Source organism: Canis lupus, chromosome X (assembly GCF_011100685.1).
Source record: "Canis lupus familiaris isolate Mischka breed German Shepherd chromosome X, alternate assembly UU_Cfam_GSD_1.0, whole genome shotgun sequence".
NCBI lineage: Eukaryota > Metazoa > Chordata > Mammalia > Carnivora > Canidae > Canis > Canis lupus.
Window position 1 is genome coordinate 29,755,912 of NC_049260.1, and position 23,237 is coordinate 29,779,148.

Below are 23,237 nucleotides of genomic sequence, written 5' to 3' on the forward strand. Positions count from 1 at the left end.
GCTACTATTTTCAAAAGGAAACAGTGAAGGGATAAATCAAGTATTAACAAGAAGAAATAGTAAACTTCAGATAGGAAGAAGACAAAAGAGGTGGTGGAAAAAACAAGAATGAAAGCTACATAGCTTTTAATGTACCTTGTTTTATAGTTTTAACCTTAGAACCTCATTCATGTTTCATGTATTTGAAAGATAATAAATTTCAAAAGGTGAGGCAATCCCTAAAATAATAAAAAGAAATTGAAACTCACTAATGTTACTTGATATCAAATGGATAGCGTAATGGAAAATATGCTTTTCTCAATTTATTTAAAAATAGATTTTGGGCAGCCCCGGTGGCCTAGCAGTTTAGTGCCGCCTTCCGCCTGGGGTGTGATCCTGGGGACCCGGGATCGAGTCCTGCATCGGGCTCCCTGCGTGGGGTCTGCTTCTCCCTCTGCCTGTGTCTCTGCCTCTCTCTCTCTCTCTCTCTGTGTGTCTGTCATGAATAAATAAATAAAATCTTTAAAAAATAAATAAATAAATAAATAAATAAATAAATAAATAAATAAATAAATGGAATTTTGACTGAATATACTCCTAAGTGAGACCAAAACTAAAAAATCATTAAATCTTAAATTGCAGCTCCTGGTCTTGTTACTAAGTTTAATGTTAGCATAATTTCAAAACTATTATAAGCATATACACATACTCCACTAGGCACAAAATAGATTACAGCATATACATTATTATACTAATATGATTAGGAACCAAGATTTTCAGTATAAAAGACATGGTAAAGATATAAATCAAATTAAATAAAATCCTGTAAGTTCCATTTAAACTTGGGAAATCGAATTTGTAATTTATTTTACTTACTTTTATGAATTTGTAATTTATTTACTCACTTTTTTAGAAACTTTCTTTTCTGTCACCTTCATATTTCCATTTTCTATTTAAGAGCCCATGGAAAAACAGCTGAAGACCACTCGGTGGCTGTTCATTCAGCGGCATGAGCAGTGGGGTCTGCAGACCAGTCTTCAGTGAGGGGGCGGGCGGCACGCTCCAGTCTCGGGTAGGGCGCCACTGGCAGGCACGGACAGCAGCGTCCCTGCACACCTGGCTGCCACCTCAGGTTTAGTAGCAGTGAACTCAGGTGCTAGAGAGTTCCGTTCACCCTGAAGATCCTCCTAGTTCATAGCCTTTTTAGCAGCAGCATGTTGTCCAATCTCTTGAGGACCTCTGTGGAAGTAGGGATAAGTCAGGACCTCCCCTGAGTGCTCATGGGAGATGGTGCTGCGCATGCGCAGAATCTCCAGGCCAGAATCCACTGCGTCTGATCTGCTGAGAGGGCGTGTGTGCTGTGTGAGGTGACCAAGTCCACGTAGCCCAAAGGAGAATCTGTGTAATACAGACCAACGGTAGGCAAATTAACTTACCACACCTCTGTAAGAGGCTAGAGGTCAGCCCTGGGATATAGTAACTTCTGGAAGTCACAGCTCCCTGAAAGCCGCCTGAATCTGATTAGTGAAGTTTCTAGGAGCCAAGTGGCCAGCAATAGACATGGCCCTGCTGGCAACTACAACTTAAAGCACAGCCCACTGGCCAGTATTCCTGAAGGTTAGGATACTGACATCAGCTGGACTTTCAGTGGCAACAGTGGCATGAACAACTGCCAAAAGAAGGTTCTCTCAGGTTCTCTTCAGATTTATGATGTAGATGCCATCACTTTTTCTTTTGTAGATGTCCTGTTTCATTTGGAAGTCAAGGTTGGTGACACCTAAGTGCGTTTCTGCTGCAAGGAATTTAAGGACATTCTCCGTCTTCATTTTCAAGAAGTCACAAGGTACAGACATAGTGAACATTTCCCTTTCTGACAGGAACCTAGGACAATGCTATATGGACTCTTCTCTGAGTAGCCGGGAAAGGTAGAATCTATTTTTTTTTCTTTTTAAAACGAATGCATATCTCTTAGGTCTCTACTAAAGTGCCCCCAAAACTGGGATAGCCTGGTAGAAAATGCAAACTTACCACCCAGGTAAAATTTCCAAATATTATTTTCCACTGAAAAGAACTACCAGAGCTCCTTGAAGATATATCTGATTCCAAGCTGTGATAAAAAATATCCAAGGTGAGCCTAGTTCTCTTGTCATTTCTGAAATCCTATACCTAAACTCTCTCACAGACTAGAAAGGACACAGGAGGCAAGGTGAAGAGACTTCCATTAGCCACAGATAGGACAATCTGAGGTTCAAAAAGAATAAATACTGAGATGTAGAAAATCTATTAAAATTGGTAATTACACTTAATAACATAATTATACTTAATCCTTCTTGTTCATCTCTTGAGATTTTACTTAGGCAAGCAGCTCATTATTCAGGAAATTCATACATAACGTGAAACAATCAATGAGACTTGCACAACACTACTTATGAAATATTCTTGCCAAAATAAAATAAAATAATATGAAATAAAATAAACTGAATCAAGTGGACATCTAGGTCTCACAGTTACATGAAATTTTGACAAATAAGAAAATACAGGAGAATTTTAAACACAAAACAGAATAGTATATGAAAACACAATAAACTAAAAAATATAGAAGTTAGGAAATAATATAAGATCAGAAATTGATGAAATTCAAGAAAAAGGAAATTTGTAAAATTCAAAGCAAATACAAATAGAATCAACAAGATAAAAGTTGATTATTTTTAAAACATAAATAAAAACACTAGTAAAATTAAGAACAGCAGCACTTATAAACAATATGAAAGAGGAAAGAGACAAACAATAAGTAAAGATAAAACTCAGACTACAGGAAGAAAAAGCAATGAAGAATTTTATGACAATGAGCTTGAAAATGTAGAGAAAATAGCCAATTTCCTGGAAAATAATTGTTATAAAAACTGACTCAAAAAACATTGTCTTATCACAAATAAATTGAATCAGTATTGAAAAATGTAAAACAATAACAAACAAGGGCTAAGTGGTTTTCAGCCAAATCCTACCAAATTGCAAAAAAAGGATAAATTAAATTATATACACACATTTTCAGAGAATACAGAAAAAAATAGATTACTCCCTAATTCACTTAATGATGAAACTTTAACCTCAATAGCAAAACCTGGCCATGGCAGACAGAAAGAGAAAGAGAAGCTGATGACTAAAGCACTTATTAACAACATAAATGCAAAGATCCTACCAATATTAGCAAATTAAACGCAGCACCGCAAATATATGTAATACATAGTGACCAGTTGGAGTTTTTAGAGATTTTCAAGATTTTATTTGTATAACAGACTTCGGCTGCCATGTTGAGAAGAGACTGACATGGGAGAAGAGACAGAGGTGGAGAGCAGCTAAAAGTAGAGTTTCCAGTTAAATTTTTATTGGCTAATTCTGGCAACTCTAGTTAAGAGGGTATTGCAATAATTGAGTTGAGATGTGTTGTTGGCTTGTACCAGGGTGGTGGCAAGGCAGATGGTGAGCAATGACCAGATTCTGGAAACATTTTTATATTAAATTCAACAGGCCTTTTTTTATGATTTGGATAGGGGTTATTTTCTATACCTTCTGTCTATCATCATTTGCCCCACTCTGTTCTAAGCCATTATCATCCCTTACTGCAGTTCTGAAAGTTTCCTAATTGTTCTGTTTCTTCTAGCCCTGTCCCTTTACAGTTCCAAATTTCCAGGCTAAGTAATATTTCTAAAAATGCAAATCTGATTATTTACTACCTAAGTACCTTCAATGACTTACTTTTGCCCTTTGGACAATGTCTAATTCCTTTTTTTTTTTTAAAGATTTTATTTATTCATGAAAGACAGAGAGAGAGAGGGGCAGAGACACAGGCAGAAAGAGAAGCAGGCTCCATGCAGGGAGCCCGATGTGGGGCTTGATCCCAGGACTCCAGGGTCACACCCTGGCCTGAAGGCAGATGCTCAACCGCTGAGCCACCCAGGCATCCCTAATATCTAACTCCTAAAATTAGATGAAATTCACTCTGGAAGGCCACCGCTTCCACTATGCAACCTTCATCCTCTGTCTGGCTAAGTCCTATTCATTCTCTATTTCTTAACCTAAATGTGGCATCCTCAAGAAGACCATCACTGTACCATTGCAATAGGCTTACATAAAATTGTAGTTTCTCCTACTGTTACATTCATCAAGCTACATTATAATCATTTATTTAACTGGATGTTTTCTCAACTGTTTTTGTGACTTAGAGGAGGAGAAAGATGTAAGTATCTTGTTTATTATTGCATCCCTAGACCTTGAAGAATGTTTGACATAGAGTACATAATAAGTATTTTAAATGAGTGATTAATAAATTAGCTAATTATGTATTTACATTTCATATTTGCACAAGGATTACTGAGATCTACAAAATAACAAATGCTATGCTTCATAACAGCACACAAAAAGGTGCCACTAATTATTTGCTAAAAATAACTACATAGAATGAGTTTTTTAAACTTAGAATATAAATTGGTATATATGTTACAAAACACAATTTTAATGGCACACACTTTAACATTTTACTTTAAAAATAATCTCTTCAATCTCTGATTAACTATAACTTACTTCATTTCTATATTATGAAAATAAAATGCACTTTTATTTCTATATATTTCACTACCTAGCAATAAGATGATTTAAAAGAACAAACACATTAGAGAACATTTCTTTTTCTTACTGTAACCAATAGTGAAAGATAATGAAGTAACTCTAAAATGGAAGTCCATGAGGCATAAGAATTGTAAAAAAAAGGACATATTTAAAACTGTAGAGAAAGATTAATAATTTAAGTGTGTGTGTTACTGATAAACTCGACCTCACATCAAAAAAAAAAAAAGATCCAGGGGTGCCTGGGTGGCTCGGTTGGTTAAATATCTGCCTTTGGCTCAGGCCATGATCCTGGGAATCCCAGATTTGAGTCCCACATTGGGCTCCCTGCTCAGCAGGGAATCTGCTTCTCCCTCTGCCCCTCACCCTACTCATGCTCTCTCTCTCTCAAATAAATAAATAAATAAGATATAACATGAAACTAGAAATATTGTGAGCTTGTGGCCTTTTTGAAGTAATAACGTTTCTCATTCTAGCTAGAGTTTGAACCAACACTAATCTCATCCTATCTACCCGACTTAGTCATATGCAAAAATCTGATACACAGCCCCCAATGCCCAGAACTTACTTTCTAAAAGGTTTTCTCTTTCTTTGTAAAAAAGAAATAGCACTTCTTAGACAATAGCTGATCTTGTGACCTGGAACATATTATGACTCCCCCCAAATGAGGAAGATTTCAAAGGTAACTGGGATAGTGCAAGGATTATATGAATTCAGCTAAAAAAGATTCTCATTGTTTAAGCTTTGATGATAGATGCATAAGAGGGAAAATAGTACTATAATTATTTTGAACAAGTTGAGTCTGTAAATAAAAGCATGATCTTTAGTTATAATCATAAAAAGAAAATTTAATATGAAATTTAACAAGAAAGTTATAATACAAATGAAAGGTGATATAGTAATTTTAACTTAATTCAGTAGTTAATTTTAATAATAAGGGAGTATAATGTATATAATGTTCTTTTTTCTGTTAATTATCTTCTTATGGGGATTCCTGGGTGGTTCAGCGGTTGAGCATCTGCTTTTGGCTCAGGGTGTGATCCCCATCTGGGGATCGAGTCCTGCGTCAGGCTCCCTGTGAGGAGCCTGCTTCTCTCTCTGCCTGTGTCTCTGCCTCTCTCTGTGTGTCTCTCACGAATAAATAAAAATAAAAATTAAAAAATATGATTTATGAAGAGTAATTTATACTTTTCTCAATATTTGTTATGCAAGCCAAATTGTTTAGGAAAATTAAGATCCTATAGAAAATTAAGATCCTGATTATAGCTGGTGATTTCCCACCATATATGGGAAGAAAGAAATTTCAAATGGCTTATGAAAGATGAAGAATGGACCAAATATCATATTCCTCACTGACTATGACATGAAATCTCCAAATGACAAAACTAAATATAATTGGATGATGATAAAGCTTACTTGTTTTCAATACTGATAACAGACTAGATCGATATATAGTGTTTAATTGGCACCAGGCTACAGAGCATTGGACAAGTGAGAGTGAAAGAATAGATTACTTTGGGAAAGCTGACCAGAGTATAAGATATCAAAACTTAAGAGAAAGATTCAAGTTTGATATAATTACTGAAGCTTTATAATTAAAATAATGGGACCAGGGACTCCAGTTTCACTTATCTTAAAGGGCACAACTACATCCCATGCCCCACTCAAGACTTAATTAGTTGATATCCAGAACCTACAACTTTGACTGGTTTTCTTGACATTTGGATTGTTTCCAATCTAAATACCAGGATGACCATAGCTGTAAACTTCCCAAATCTGCTTGGTGAGACAGAATTTATCTGTTTAATTACAATGGCTTCCTAAAAATGAAAACACTTCATCAGAAGTATATAAAATTTAAATATTTGAATGAAGTTTGCCAAAATTTCATTCAGAAAGTCTGTAATAATATAAACCATAAACAATAGTGTATAAGAGTGATTTCCCACAGTTGCCTCCCTAAGTGTCTATTTTCTTCTTTACTAACAGAAAGCACATTTCATGTGTTCAGCCCAAAACTACATTTCCTAGTGACATTGCAACCAAGAGTGAGCAAAGAGTTGAAGCATAAATCAGGTAAGTCTTCTGGATATTCTACATTCTTCCTTTTCCTGCTTAGAATAAGGACATGAAGTAGGGCTATAGCAGGAATCTTGGAGCCAGAGAACTTGAGAATCAAAATTACTTGCTAAGGATGATGGTAACTTTGGAAGTGCCAATTGAGTCCTGGATTGCATACACATGTAACTTATTTTAAATGAGAAAGAAAACTCTTATCTTATTAAAGTCATTTATTAAATATATTCTCTTAGGAATCCTTTTTAAAAATTATGTTTATAAAAATATTTATTCTTAGTTTAATTTTAACTTCTTTCAGGGCTTAGTATCAGTTCATCTTTACCAGGCTTGTATATTTGTGAGCTCTTTTCTCTGTCTTATCCAGTTTCAACGTTTTTAATAAATCCCACTTGTGATGACTCTCAGACTTGTATTTCTGTCTGAGAACTCTCCTCAGAAACCCAGACTCAACTGCTTTCTTGAAATCTGAGATTTTCTTTTAAATGTCCCAAAGGATACTCACACTTAAAATTTCCCCCCACCCTGTACATGGAACATTCTCCCCAACACCGAACCCCCATCTTCTACAATATTTTAGCTTAATGAAAGACTATTAATGTCCAATCAATTGCACACATCAAAAACCTAGTTTTCAGTCTGGTATATCATTAAGATGGGTACTTTCTCTATCTCCATCACCACCACTCTAATTCTTCATCTCTGGAGGTGCCCAAATAAAATGGTGTCATAGATAGCTTCCCTATATCCAAATTGTCCCCTTTTAATCTATCCCTAAATTCCAGTGTGAACTTTCAAACATGTAAATTTGAACATGTACCTCACACACAGACAAAACACACACACACACTCTTACCTTAAATCAGTCAATAGTTTTCCCATGATTTTCATATAAAGACCAAAAATTTTAATATGGCCTATAAGGCCATGCATATTCTGGTCCCTACTACTACATATGCATCATGTGGCACTATGATCCGCTTCTCTCCTCTGTAGCCACAGTGGCTTCTTTCAGTTCCATATCCGTGTCTTGGTTACTTTCTTTGCAGAATATTTGAAAATACCTACCCTTCATCCCAATGACTCTGATTACCACTACCATTCTTTAGTTCTCAACATAATGAAAACTTTCTCAGGGATCCTTTTTGATTCCGTCTCTGGGTCATATCTCCTAATTCTCTCTCTAGCAATGTGTAAGTACGAGTATCACCTTCTAGTACTATGTGAAATTTTTGTCCTTAGTGCCTAACATAGTGTCGTTTGTAATAATGGTACTACATATAGCTATCATTAACTATTTTATGACTCAATTAATCTATATTTGTGCTGACTAGAATATATCTTCAGGTGCTTCTTTTAAGAGAACATGGGTAGTTACTTTCTCTGCTCTTTGCACATAACATAACTGACAAACCACCTAGCATATAAATATTTTTTACTTTCTTTCTCAAAATACTGTGGATTCTACTCTACTCTCTTCTGCATTTATTATTGCAGAAGTTTCAAAGGTCATTTTTTATTCCTTAGAGTAAGACTGATTTTCTGCCTCCTTGATTTTAGAATTATTAATTTTTTCTTGAAATGTTTTACAAATTCACTAGGATAAGCTACGGTATTTTTCTAGGTAAGCACTTTGTCTTATAAGCCAAAACTTTCTTCAGTTGTATAATGTTTTCTTAAATTATATCTTCTATTGATTTTCTTTCATTACCCTTTGGTTTTGATTTCCTCCTTGGGAAAATAAATTTTCTCATTCTGTCTTCCCCATGTCTTATCCTGTAGTTTGTGATTGTCTTCCCCTTTTTTTTGTTATACTGTGTTCAGAGAAAGTGTCCTACATTTGTCCTCCACAGGATGGATTAAGTTTCTGCAACACCATCACTATGCTTCATTGTTTTCGACTAACTGAAATTCAGTCTACAGTATTAAATCTTTGCCATGTTGCCTCGTCTCACTGAACTCTCTATTCCTTTCCTCCTGACTTTGATATCAACTCAATTTCGATCATGGTGTCTTATGTTTTCACATAGATTTAAACGCTCTTACTGAGAATGTAATATCAGTTTCTTAAAACTAGTTTCTACTCATATGGTACATTTTTCTCCTAAAGATTGGGTTTTTATTTTGTTTTCTAATTGTTGTTGTTTTTGTGATTTGTGACATCTATGAAATAGAAGATATAAAATTTTAGCTGTTGTTATGTCAGTTTCAGGTCTAAGTGAATTCTCCTTTCTTATAATAACTATGAAATGACTATTAAAATTATTTTCTTTATTTGCAAAACAAAGAGAACTGATCAGCCATGCAGCACCTGGTGCAAAATAGTTTTTATTGTTGCTCTTTTGTAATTGTAAGTTTTCTTTTTGTAACGTAATGCTGTTTGTAATGTTTGAGTTTTCTGGTCTAAAGAAGCATATCTTGGTCTCACTGCCTGGTTGTATGCCCATGAGGTTGAGATCTGTTTCTAGATAGTCTTAGAAATTATTTTCACCTCTCAGCAGAGGTGATAAATAACTACATGCTCCAAAGGACACCATTCTCATAGTTCTCTCAACTCAGAATGGTACTGATTGTAAAATGAGAGGCATAAATGGGGCAGATTGGGGAAGACAGATGATATACCTATCTTTTTTGAGGGGGAGAGTTAATTAATTTAACAGATAGATGACTGGAAGTTTTTATGGTCCCTCCTTATTTCTGTTGTCTATACTGTATTCTGCCTCATGAGCTTACTTATGCTTTAGTAAATAAAAATACTTCTTTGAGCCTTGAAGATTAAAGATTCTTAGTTTCCAATCCTGTTAAAATTTTGCAACTTTTTGGAAGATTTCATGTATATTCCAATGGTTGGAGGGAAAACTAGTGGTCATTATCTGCCATCGTAACTTGAAAATCCCTACTAAATATCTGTAGCATTCTTAAGGAGAAAATTATTACTGATTCTAGAGACTAACTTACAAAAACTATTTTGGTACACAAATAAATGTTGTGTTTAGACCACCTATCAGTATTTGAATTTTTTCTTTTATAGTACTTTCAACTAAATTTAAAACTCCAATAATATTTTTATTTTTATATTTACAGTTCAAAATAGCAATTAGAATGTTAAATGTACTGTAGATGACAAAATATATATTCATAGGCAATGCCAGATCTTTTGTTTCATTTAATCAACTATACACTGATTAGTTAGCATTTGTGGGAAAATGAGTATATTTGATCAATGTAAATTGATGGTGAATTATTACAACCTCATAACTTACTTTTGTGCTGGTAATTTTTTATTTGAACTTACTACATAGAAGGCAAAGCCCCCTAGAAGTTAGAATGTAATTTTTACATATATTTAATGATTTTTCTACACTACCTGCCTTTGATTATATTTTTCTCAAAATAAAATGTTGCACTTCTCTTACCAATGCTGTTATAGCACATATCCTAAAAGAAAAAAAAACCTTTCATTGCTATAATAATTAACTTAAATGTATGTAACAGTTTTGTAAGAATTATTTAATTATTCAAAATTCATAATTGTTCACTGATACAAAGTAGAAAGAAGTATTTCTTATTAACTTACTTTGTTTTCTGAAGGGTTTTGATAGAATAGGTATATGAATAATATTTTAACAATCATTTTAGAGTTTTAAAAATGTTTTTTCATGGGTTAGATGTAAGTGATATTTATTTTTAATTTATACTTTGTCTGATTAGCAACGGAATTGGAGAGGACCTATAAAAATATACAAGAAAAGTACCACAATGAAAAGAAAAAACTTTATAAGTTATTGAATTTGTAGGATGGTAATATGTAATCTATAATAATTACAGAGGATGACAATTTCTCTCATTTATTAAACATTAAGCTTTGCTAAAGCAAAATAAAAATCTAAGGTGAATCTAACATAAAAATTTAAATTCAGAACATATGAATCTCATTATATAATAAAAGGGAACATCAAATGGGAGATACTTGGATCTGTTTAAAAATTTCTCATATTGGGGTGCCTGAGTGGCTCAGTCAGTTAAACATCAGACTCTTGATTTTGACTCAGGTCATGATCTCAGTGTTATGAGATTGGGCTCCACATGTGCTCTGCACTGGGCATGGAGCCTGATTAAGATTCTCTCTCCCTCTCCTATCCCCCCTCTTTCTCTCTCCCACTCCAAGAAAAAACATTTTTCTTATATTATCATAGTATTAAATGGACTTCAGTAAGTCCCATCCATTCATTCATTCATCTACTTCATTCAATTTATGTAATATATATGTATTGAGCAGTTACTATTACCAGGCACTTTTATTAACTGATAGGTTTATAGCAGGAAAAGAGAATACAGACAAAAATCTCTGGTATCATGAAGTTTATACATTAGTAAGGAAAAGAGAAAATGAACATAACAGTAAGGTATATGTTATATGTTGATAATTGTTGGTCAGTTTAAGGACTACACACTGGGGCGGGTTGTGTGAGTATTCAAATTAAGATAGCAAAGGACCTTATTCTCACCCAGATGAAATGACAACATATTTTCTCACCTCCAGATAATTTTGCTTGTAGACTAGTTCAGCTTTTTTCTTACGAAAATTAGTTCACATTTGCCATTAGTTCACATGCCATAGCAAATGGTTGATAAAGACCCCAGAGTTCCATCTTATGGTATACAGTATACATACTTTACACAAGAAAGTTATAAGTGCAAGTGTATTTAGTGATCCACCTTGGCCAAAGGAAAATTTCAGTATTGCTCCTGTGGGGGGAAGAAATTCTGATTTTTGTGCAACAACATTTCTCAGGGGCTTGTGAGGTTTGAGTGAGCTACTAAATATACGTTGAAATAACTAAACAAATTGCTGCATTGGCTTCATTAGTATTCACAATATGACCTTTGGAAAATATCTACCAAAAACAATTTTGGTTTTGGCAGATTTGCTATTATTCTGTCATTTCTGAAAGTAATTGGAAAATAGGATCAGTTATTTCTAGAGACAAATTTCTGGTTCATGACATTAAGACCATTTAATCTGCATTCAGAATGTCTGTCATCCTCTTTGCTATTATAGGATACACATCTAATTAATTTAAAGTCTACATCAGAAAATTAAAAAAAACTCAGAGTAAAAGGAAACTAAATTTTGGTCTTATTTTCTTCTATATGATATTGAAGCCTTATGAGAAGGCTTCTATTTATGAATTCTTCTATTTATATTAAAATTCAAGATTCTATAAGCATGAATACCTTATATGGGTCAAAGTATGACTTTTAAAAAGTTAAAAATGACTTACACAAATATAATAAACATTTTATTGAACTCATTAACTAATGAGGAAAACCACTAAAATGGTAAAACTGACTCCAAGATATTTCATGAAAAGGAGTTTATACAGTCAAACAAGAAAATATCTAAAATGTTTAAAAGTAAGGCTGCTAGGTTAGATACAAAACTCATTATTGTCCTATGGGATAATCAAACCATAACCATCAGGATTATCTTTTCTATCAGAGAGAGACTTGTATTTTTAGCAAGTAACCTCATAGTGTCTGGGTTCTAATCAAATAGTAAATAGCAAATGTAAACACAAGTACATTCTCCTAGAAAATTATATAATCCTAGGTTGAATTTATTAAACAATATTAGAATAACATTGAAAAGACACACCTCCCACCTTTTCTGCCTTTTTTGTCCAGTTTTAATAATTTTCTTAAGAATCTCCCTGTCTTAGGTCAGGCCAGTATAGCAAATAAAATACTAGGTAGCTAAAACATTTATTTCTCACAATTATGAAGGTCTGGAAGACCGACATCAAGGTGTCAGCATGAATGGGTTCTCATGAGGACCCTTTCCTGGTTTGCAGTTGGCCGTCTTCTTGCTGTGCCTTCATGTCGCAAAAGCAGAGAGATTATATCCCTCATGTTTCTTCTTATAAAGGCCCTAATTCTATTCATGAGTGCTCCACCTTCATGACCTAATTGTGATCCATGGGTCTCATCTCCAAATACCATTACTTTGGGGATTAGGGTTTCAACATATGAATTTTAGGAGGACACAATCATTCAGTCCATAGCATTCCCTGTTTGGGCCATAAATAATCTCTAAATATCGATCAGGAAAAAAAGGTCGGCTTTATTATAGTTTAGATTATTTATTTTCACAAATGCAATAAGAGGTGTTAAATAACCCCATAAGCTTTCTTGATCATGTAGCATTTAACAGATACTGACCTTTTGTTTGTAAAGTTTGTTAAAGAATCCAAGATAGAACCATTTAAAAGATTCTGTAAAGTCTAGGCTAGGAAGTTAAGGCCAGGAAAATTTCTCCCATAGATTTTACTGTTGTATCCATAGAATTAGTAAATTCCCCTTTCCTCAAGTTCCCCAAAATATGCTAAGGTTTTTGGCCTGTCAGGAAGTTACTTTATCACTTGTGAGGCTGAAGCCTTGTAAGCTAGGTACCAAGCCAGTCTCTTATGAAGGTTCTGTAGGCAGCAGTGCCTTTGTTCTTTAATGGTGAGCTTGTTGTACCTGATGAAAAGTGATTCATTCCTAAATGTAACACCACAGAATGTCTTTGGTTGAACAATCAACTTTTACAATTTGAGGTAAAATGGAGACATATCCTTATTGAAATAATGAAAATAACTTTACCACAAAAATAAGGAAACTCTAAAAATATTTGTTTCTGAATTATAAAACTTTATTGAGAATTATATTCCCTTTTAAAATGCTTCATTTCTATTTATAAAAAAATAAAAAACTTTAAATTGAGGGTAAGAGATCTACAAGGAAGAAAAAGTGATTCCTTGTATATTCATCAGTAGAATATTAAAACAACATCAACAATACTCCAAACAAATAAACACTATTAACATTTTCTCATAAGTTTTTTTCAGTCCAAGTAATTAATTCTTGTTTCCTTGGACCATGGATCAGCAGTCTGCCTCCAATGAAATCATCTTGTTCTGAAATAATCTTAGGAAGCCTAATTCAGCCCTCCAGTACTGTTAGAAAGATTTCTAAGTGATATAAGCTTGGCAATCTTTAGTCAAGAGTCTTTTCTTTCACATATCAATAATTAAGATATTTGGTAGTCCTTTCCTTGAGTCACAGAGACTGACTGACCTTCTTTATTGAATACAGGAGTTCTATCCTTAGAGTCTTCAAGTAAAAATCAGAGTAAAGTTCACCTATAGATGAGAATAAATGGCTGTTGTTAATTTATAACAGTAATCAAGAGTATTAAAATGGAAGTGAGCTATTAGGGAGTACAACCCAATACTATTTCATGAGATTCTAATTGATTGCCATTTGAGGATAATAACTGAATATTATAAATAATGAGCACATTGACAAATCCCATGACCTTGCTGTGAAGTGTAAAATCTCTTAAACTTTTATATTAAAGTCATTTTATGTGCAAAATTAACTCAGGTAAGGTTGAGTTTCCTTATTTTTTAAATTATTCTTTTTATTCATCTCTTATTTTATTCATCTTATTATTGTACTTGTGTTTACATTTGCTATTTACTATTTGATTAGAACCCAGACGCTATGAGGTTACTTGCTAAAAATATATTGAGCTAATTAATAAATAAATTGAGCCAAATAATCTTAATTTTTATAGTATCTTTTTTCTTGTTGTTAATTAGGAGAAAGAAGAATTCTTCGTGATTTTCTAGGGCCTGCTGGGAAATTTCAAAGATACTTTCATGTGTAAAGATATCTTAATTTTTTTAATTAAGGGTCTGGTCTAAGGAAGACAAAATCAAAACAGTTACCAAAGGAGATTTAGGTACTTGATTAAGATAAGATGAGGGCAGCCTTGGTGGCTCAGGAGTTTAGCGCCGCCTTCAGCTCAGGGCATGATCCTGGAGTCCTGGGATCGAGTCCCACATCAGGCTCCCTGCATGGAGCCTGCTTCTCCCTCTGCCTGTGTCTCTGCCTCTCTCTTTCTCTCTGTGTCTCTCATGAATAAATAAATAAAATCTTAAAAAAAAAAAGATAAGATGATGGACACTTGAGAAACAATATTTGCTTATCTATTTAATTCAAGTGTCAATATAATGTTTTAAAATAAACTAGAAGAAGGTGACAAATGGTTGTAAGAATTTCAGCTCTTTAAAAATGAAGACTCTTTTTTTTCTTTTAGTTTTTAATAATCTATAACAGAGGTTAACAACTGATGGCCCATAGGCCTAGTCATGAGTTCATGGGTACAGTTCATAAGCTAAAAGCAGTTCTGTATTTTCAAATGTTTGATAAAATTTAAATTAGGGACAACATTTTGTGGGATATGAAATTTCAATATTCATAAATATTATTGAACACAACTACACTTAATTTTTAATTTTTTTCACTTAATTCTTTATACCCTTGGGGAGGAAAAATTTTTCTCTATCTTTCAAGATTCTTTTGGCTGGTATAATAATTAAATTAACATGAGATAGATTGACACACCTAATTTAATTCTGTACATAGGGGAACTGTGGAAGAATATAAGGCCCAGGAGCTGTCAGGCAATTGAGACTTATGCACCATCCAGAGCTAAGGAGAAGGGGGTAGGAGCCTGGGAATTCAAAAGGAAGGCAGATAATTCAAAAGAAAATGAAAAAGAGTAAATGTTTAGTAAACAAATGTTTGCTGGGCTGTACAGAAACATTGGGACACAGAGAGGAATTTTAGCAAACATGCTTTGCTATGTTTCTCCCTGTCTACCACACCTAATTCATATTATACTGTCATTATCTATGGTGATAGCTCTGTCCTGGAGCAGGTCCTCTATCTAAATTCTTTTAGGCAGTTAGTGGAGAGACAAAAAAGAAAAACTTCTTGAGTCTTCTGTTTCTTAACAATAATCAACTTAATGGGCACCTGAGTGACTCAGTTCGTTAAGCATCCAATTCTTGATTTCGGCATAGGTTATGCTCTCAGGGTTATGAGATCGAGCCACATGTCAGGCTCTGCCCTGGGCATGGAGCCTGCTTGAGATTCTCTCTCTCCCTCTCCTTCTACCCCCTCATCTTTCTCTCTATATCTCTCTCCCTCGCTATAATCAACCTAAAATAATCCACATGCCAAAGAAACACATTTTATGGTGGCAAATGTCCCCCTTTCCATATATTGTCTATGGCTGCTTTTCCACTGTAGTGACAGAGTACTTGTGACAGATCTTATAGTCCTTATAGTCCTCAAAGCCTAAGATATTTAACAGATGGCATTTAACAGAAAAAAAAAAAGATTGCTGACTGCTGTTCTAGAACTCGATAGAGTCAACACAAAGCACTGAAAATTTTTTGAGTGAAATACTGAATTCTGCTCTCTAAGCAGATTACACAAAGAGTAACCTTTTCATTCCTCCTTGTTAAGACTTAAACCTGTAAGATGAATTGTCATTTTAACAAAGAGAAAACCAACTAAAAGATTCACAGCTTCTTCTTTATAAATTATCTTGTGAATAAGCTCATCAACATTGAGCAAAATTTGTCAAAATGTTAATACATGTCAATTTTTCTTTTGAGTTCCATTATTTGCAATTATATAAACTAAAAGACTGAATTTCCTTACTGCAAAAATTCCACTACTTTCTCTATCCAGGATTTGTCTTTTGAAATAGACACCTTACTTTACCAACTTCTTTCTTTCTTTCCTTCTTTTTTTTTTTTTTTTTTTTTTTTGGATAAAACACATCCCATTACCTTGCACACACATCCGTGCTTTTCTACTATTATTAATTTAATAGAGTTTCAGTTACCCACAGTAACTATATCTCTTAACCAATTTAACTTCTTTTTCACAAGGTAAACACCTATCATACAAAACAATTAACAGATGAGCAAAACTCAGAATCCATATAAGAATCTTAGGAAGTTATGTACACACGTCCATATTACTTTACATTAAATTATTATTGTCTAAGAACTTTGTCAGAATTATGAATATAGTTTTAAATTTTTCACAATCCTAATCAATGTATAGAAAAAATTTACCGCCTGAACAATAAGCCAATATAAAAAGTTTGTGAATTTCAGAATTATTAGTCTCTTCATGAAAAAACAAACTTAATATAATAAAAATATAATACATTGATTAAATTATACTTAATACTTATAAAAATTTGAGAAAAGTCATAACACTGTTTTGAAACCAGCCTCATTTGTTCAGAGATTCACTTTGAAAATGTGAACTTGGATTCTTACCTAAACATGCTCACAGTTTCTGTAAAAAATATTTTTGGGGTGCCTGGGTGGCTCAGTTGGTTAAAGGTCTGCCTTTGGCTCAGGTCATGGTCCCAGGGTCCTGAATCAAGCCCTGTGTTGGGCTTTCTGCTCAGTGAGGAGCCTGCTTCTCCTTTCTCTGCCTGCCACTCTGCCTACTTCTGTGCTCGCGCTCTCTCTCTCTCTCTCTGCCAAATAAATAAATAAAATCTTAAAAAGAAAAATGTTTTCCTCTTAAAAAGCTAGCATGTTTAAAGTTTCAGCTTCTTTATTTTCTGTACACTTTTAGAAATGCTAGATATAGATACATTTATAAATCTCCATAAACCCATTAAAATAAAGCTCCATCAATTTTGGAGACTATATAACCTAATTCATTAATACTCCTTGGAGATAGAAAAATATTTCAGATTACAAGAGGCTCTTCTCAATTAGACACCCCAGCAGTAAGAGAGCTTACAGTTTCATTTCTCTACTTCAGTCATAAGGAAAAAATAAATGTAAAAACATAAAAATGTAGCCCTTCAGCTATTAAGAGACTATTTTTGGGGCTATGCTAAGTTGCAACAGGGTGATTTTTGTGATTGTGAGACTAACAAAGTAATTGTCAAACTTTATTTTATAACTTCCATGGGGCAGGACAAAGCAGATGGTAGTGAGATACCCACTGGGTCCTGCAGGACTGGGGTCTGGGGAGCCAAAACCTTGGCTGCATTCCAGGAAGAATAAGGGATAGCCCTCTTTGGGAAACTCCCTTACATTGGACTGAAAGAAAGCAAAATATACCATCCCAAAATATTCCTCTTTGGCATATTGATTATTTTAAGCTAGTTATTTTTAAGAAACAGCAGACACAGGTGAAGCTCTGAAAACTGAGTAGAACTTACTCTTTTGTAAGAAATATTTACATTTATAGAGAAATCTCCATTTGTAAGGGTTACTCTTTCTCTGTATCAAGAAGAGAAAGTTGACTCTAAATCTCCAGAAACTCTGATTCAGAAGGCAGTGACTTAAATCTACATAACAACCTTACTCTTATTTACTGTCCTTTTCCTTGTAACCTCTCATAACTGACTCCCCAGTTTAAAATTAGGAATTAAATTTAAACAACATCTTTTGTTTTTAGCTGGAGATGAGATTTAAGATGTGACTTGGGTGATTCAGACAAATTACTCAGTTTTTCTGGGTCTCTACCATGTATACATACATGAGGTATACATGCTATTAAACTTTTTGTTTTTCTCTTGTTAATCTTTTTATTACAGGAGGATATCAGCCAAGAACCTAGAAGAGTAGAGGGAAAATTATTTTTCCTTTCCCAAAGACATTGAAAATTCACTCAGAGCCAGGACCTATATTCTTTCCCATTGGTTCCCATTTTTATTCATCAATGCTTCCTTGATTGCTTTGAGAGGTTACTTCTACCTTCCTTCTAGTATCCTAGCTCTTAAAAACAATAGCCATAGTAAGTACACCTGAGTTGGAGAATCACAATTGTTCTCTCTACAGGAAAAGATTGCAGAACTGAAAGAAAAGATAGTGCTCACACATACGTGTTTAAATTCACTTATGAGGATTCTGGAAAGGAAATGTCTCTTGATCACTCCCAGACTGATTCAGAATGAAGACTCTGGTACCAACTTCAGCCTTTATTGTGATATTAAAAGAGAGGTTCTGCTAGATTATTTTTCAAGAATGACTGGCTTGAAGAATTGGGGAGGGGCACCTGGGTGGCTCAGTCAGTTAAGCATTGGACTCTTGATTTTGGCTCAGGTCATGATCTCAGGGTTGTGAGATTGAGCCCCACATCAGGCTCTGTGCTCATGGAGCCTACTTAAGATTCTCTCTCCCTCTCCCCAAACCTCCTTGCACAGTGCATACCCACATGCACACACATTCTCTTTCAGGAAAAAAAATAATGGGGGAAAATGCAGTTTATTAAACTTACCTTTGGATTTATTTAATGAATCTTTATAAAGCTATTACTCAAAGGTAAAAAACTAAGGAATCTTTTGTTTAGATTTCATAGCTAGTTTGTCTTAGGAAATCACTTTAGCTTCTTGTTAATTTCACAATATTTATTGTGTTAAAAATCTTTTATCACGAATTTAAAGTTTATGAGACAATGTTTCATGTGTACTCTGGTCCACAGATTCATGGTTGGTCTGTAAATAGAATTGAAATTCAGATTGACTACTATTAACTCTTCACAGAGCAATTATTATATAAATGAACCAATTTTTTACCTTAAGTAAAATATTCTGCATATTCTATAGGTAATATCCAGTAAGTTGACTAAATGGTATTTGTCTCCCTTTTCAGTAGTAAATAACTAAATGTAATGCATAATATGAAGTAGATGATAAAGCATATAAAACATATTCAGTGAAATGCTGTTTTTTTGTATTATGTTTTACATATTAGTTTTACAGATTCCTTCTGATTTAGCTTATGTAGTTTTATTACTACATTTTTACCATCATATTTAGCAATGTATCAGGAATGTCATAAATTACATTATTTTAAGCTCATCTATGGAAAAAAATAAGCATGAGTCACATGGAATATGTTTTGGCTAAGAAAATACAATGTTGAATAAATGCTTTTGTTTTTTTTTAAAAATTAAATAATGATATTTATGTTCCTACTTTTGGGGCAATTAAGCCAATGAAAATTAGGAATTAAATTTAAATGAAATAAGCTAATGAAGAGCGAATTTTATGGCTATGTAGGGTGCCTGAGGAAAAAAACAAAACAAAACTTATGTGAAACATGTATGAGGAATATTATGAAATTTACTGAAAGAGCTAAACAAATAGAAATAAGGGATAGGAAGATTCAGTGTCAAATACCCAATTGTCTGAAATGCAATTCAAACAAATATCTTAATTGCCTTTCATGGATTCTGAGACCCTGAGCTGTGGTAATTGAAAACAAACTATATAGGAAATGGCAAAAGAAATAGTCAAGTTATTCTTAAAAGAGAAAACAAAAGCTGGAGAGGGACACATATTCTGCTAGAAAATGAGATAATACCAATCAGTAGTCATTTAAAAGTCCTATACTAACATAGGGGCAAACAAGTAGAAATGGATGCAACCATTTAATAATATCAGATTTTATAAATTTGGGTGGTGGTGGTGGTGGTATCACGGTATTTATTAAGTTTTATAATAACATATATGTTACATGTATTCTTCTTTATGGTATATTATTTATCTTTGATGCACATTGTCTCAGACCTTAGCTGGGCAGAAATTCAAGACCAACTTAGCAGGTGGATCTGGCTTAGGGTATCTCATGATGTTCGGTCACATGTCAGCCAGGGCTGCCAACATCTTAAGAATTGACTAGAGCTAGAAAATCTGCATCTATGGTGCCTCACTCACATGCTTAGTGCTGTATTTTGGAAGGAGGACTCAGTTCTTTCTTACTGAATTCTTCTTGCTGGGCCTACATGGGCTGCTTCATTTTTTTTTGTTGTTTTGTTTTGTTTTGTTTTGTTTTATTACCATGTGTCAGCTGGCTTCTCCCAGAAGAAGTGATTGAAGAGAAAGCAAGGTAGAAACTATAATACCTCTTATGACCTAGCTTTTGAAGTCATACACCATCAGACACCTATTGAATAGGGGAGGAAACTACACAAGAGCATAAATATCTAAAATGTGGAGTACTGGATGCCATCTTGGCTGTTGGTTATTATAGTACATTTCATATATTACATTTTTAAAATAAAGAAAAATATCTTTCCTGAGCAATGGAATACCAACTAATCTCCCCAATTATGCCCTGAATACCCTGAAAGAATGCAATTTATATAATTATTTATTAAGCCATAACCTCACCCACAAGAAAAAATGCCACAGGGCTTATGAGAAATATTTACTCATTGACTGACTTATATAAAATAAATTTATCTAAAAGTGTTGGGTACCTTGATAAATAGGAAAAGCTTGATATCTTTACATGACCAAATGCTGCCATAATATGACAGACCATTTTCATTTCCAGTATTTTGTTTGAGGTTTGAACATACTTTTTTCTGCATAAAAATCAATGATTTTTGAAGAGTATTTTGGCCATTCCATCTATAATCTATATCTATATGTTACAGTACATATGAGAAAATGATAGTGTGACATTAAGTAGTTATCTTTATACCTAGACCCTAACAAATTTAACTTTTAAAGGAATATTGCAATAAAAAATATGCTTAGTTCTTTCTATATTTATTTCAAAAACAGTAAAATTAGTGTTATTTCTCCTTTGAAATATGGATATAAGTATTGAGTAAGCATAGTTAATGGAATTTTGCATACTCACATATATCCTGTTGATCAAATAAAGTATAGTAAAACTATGAAGTTCAGTATTGTATTTGGAGCCAAAATGTTTTTGGTTTCTCCTCTGATGTAACAGAACTTTTCTATGCTGTTACAGGAGAGTTTTCATCTTTTACTTGGAAAATTGCAACACTAGTACACAAGTCAAGTCTTAAGACATTTAACTTTTGCTTATTGAAACCAATGTCATAAAGTCAAATAGGTAGTCAGTTTATTAAATTAAAATTTGATATGAGGTTCACCCTTGTTGTACAATAGCATTAATGGCCTCCCTGTTCTGTTCTTGGAACAGCAGCTCTCTGTCATGCTGAGCTGCTATGAAGCCCCTGCCGGTAAGTTCATAAGAGCTTAAAACCGTCATCACCACTTATCAGGGTATAAAAATAGTTGAAGCAGATCACCCAGGAAAGCTCTTCATTGTTGGCCTCAATACAAAAACAATTGAGAAATGCCTTGAAACAGTATTTGACAAATATGGAAAAATAGTAGAAGTTATATTGATGAAAGATCATGAAACCAACAAATCAAGAGAATTTGCTTTTGTCACATTTGAAAGCCCAGCAGATGCTAAGGATGCAGCCAGAGATGTGAATGGAAAGTCCTTAGACCGAAAAGCCATCAAGGTAGAACAAACCACTAAACCATCATTTGAAAGTGATAGATGTGAACCACCTCTACCTCCAAAAAGCAGAGGCCGTCCAAGAGGTCTCAGAGGTGGAGGAGGAGGAAGGGGAGGAATCAGGGGGACCTCTTTCAAGCAGGGGACACATGGATAATGGTGGCTATTCTATAAATTTTAACATAAATTATTCCAGGGGACCAATTCCAATAAAAAAGGGGACCACCACCACAAAGTGGCTGTCTTCCTCCTAAAGATTTGCCTCTTCAGGACCAGTTCACAGCAGCAGTGGAATGGAAGGAAGGGCTCTGGTGCAATATGGAAGAGATAGTTATGGAGACACACCTTGAAGGGAACCCCTGCCCTCTTGTAGAGATGTTTATTAGTCCCCAAGAGATGATGGGCATTCTACTAAAGACAGTATTTCAAGCACAGATTACCCAAGTTCTCCTGATACAAAAGATTAAGCACCACCACCAAGAGATTATATTTACTGTGACTCTGGTCATTCTAGTTCACATGATGACTACCCATCAAGAGGCTATAGTGATAGAGATGGCTATGGTCCTGATTCTAACTATTCAGATCATCCAAGTGGAGGTTCCTACAGAGATTCATATGAGAGTTATGGTAACTCATGTGATGTCCCCCTACAAGAGGGCCCCTGCCATCTTATGGTGGATGCAGTCTCTGTGATGATTACAGCAGCTCATATGATGGATATGGCAGAAAGCAAGACAGGCAGCTGAAGTGATCTCTACTCAAGTGGTAATGATTAGGATGGCAGACAAGAAAGAGGGCTTCCCCCTTCTATGGAAAGGAAGTACCCTCCTCCATGTGATTCCTACAACACTTCAAGCTGTAGAGCACCGAGAGGTGGTGGCTGTGGAGGAAGCTGATCTGATAGAGGCAGAGGCAGAAGCAGATATTAAAAACAAAACTTTGGACCAAAATCCCCATTCAAAAAAACAAACAAGGAAACAAACAAAGAAAAACCCAATGACTATTAAAAGAAAAAAATGTGTTACCTTTTTAAAATTTCCTGTGAAGTTCTCATACCATTATTTTTATGTCCTTGTGAGGGGAAAAAAGTAAACTTGTTTAACCTTTCTTGACTTTATGACACTGCTTTTGGCAAGCAAATGTTAAATGTGTTAAGACCTGACTTCTGCACTAGTGTTGTATTTTCCAAATAAAAGTGTCCCAAAAGGAAACGAACTAGGGGTGGTAGAAGGGGAGGAGGGCGGGGGGTGGGAGTGAATGGGTGACGGGCACTGGGTGTTATTCTGTATGTTAGTAAATTGAACACCAATAAAAAAAATAAATAAATAAATAAAAAAAAAAGTGTCCCAAAAGGCCACTTTCTATATCTGATTTTTCCCAGTA

At 34.3% G+C, this 23,237-nt stretch overlaps 1 protein-coding gene across 1 annotated transcript; it reads left to right on the forward strand.

The window, feature by feature from the left end:
- Positions 1–988: 988 nt before the first annotated feature.
- Positions 989–22,547, forward strand: LOC100686929 (RNA-binding motif protein, X chromosome-like). The gene is made up of 5 exons (XM_038588779.1): positions 989–1,051; positions 1,720–1,904; positions 21,491–21,564; positions 21,620–21,841; positions 22,168–22,547. The coding sequence occupies exons 1-5, from the start codon at positions 989–991 to the stop codon at positions 22,545–22,547; spliced, it is 924 nt and encodes a 307-aa protein (XP_038444707.1).
- The last annotated feature ends 690 nt before the right edge of the window (positions 22,548–23,237 follow it).

What these genes read in the sequence shown, in the direction of transcription:
- LOC100686929 (XM_038588779.1), top strand. Translation starts at nt 989, where the DNA reads ATGAGCAGTGGGGTCTGCAGACCAGTCTTCAGTGAGGGGGCGGGCGGC. An exon ending in TCTCTGAGTAGCCGGGAAAG is followed by an intron (nt 1,905 to 21,490) that starts GTAGAATCTATT and finishes GTTGTACAATAG; the next exon opens with CATTAATGGCCTCCCTGTTC. An exon ending in CTGCTATGAAGCCCCTGCCG is followed by an intron (nt 21,565 to 21,619) that starts GTAAGTTCATAA and finishes GTATAAAAATAG; the next exon opens with TTGAAGCAGATCACCCAGGA.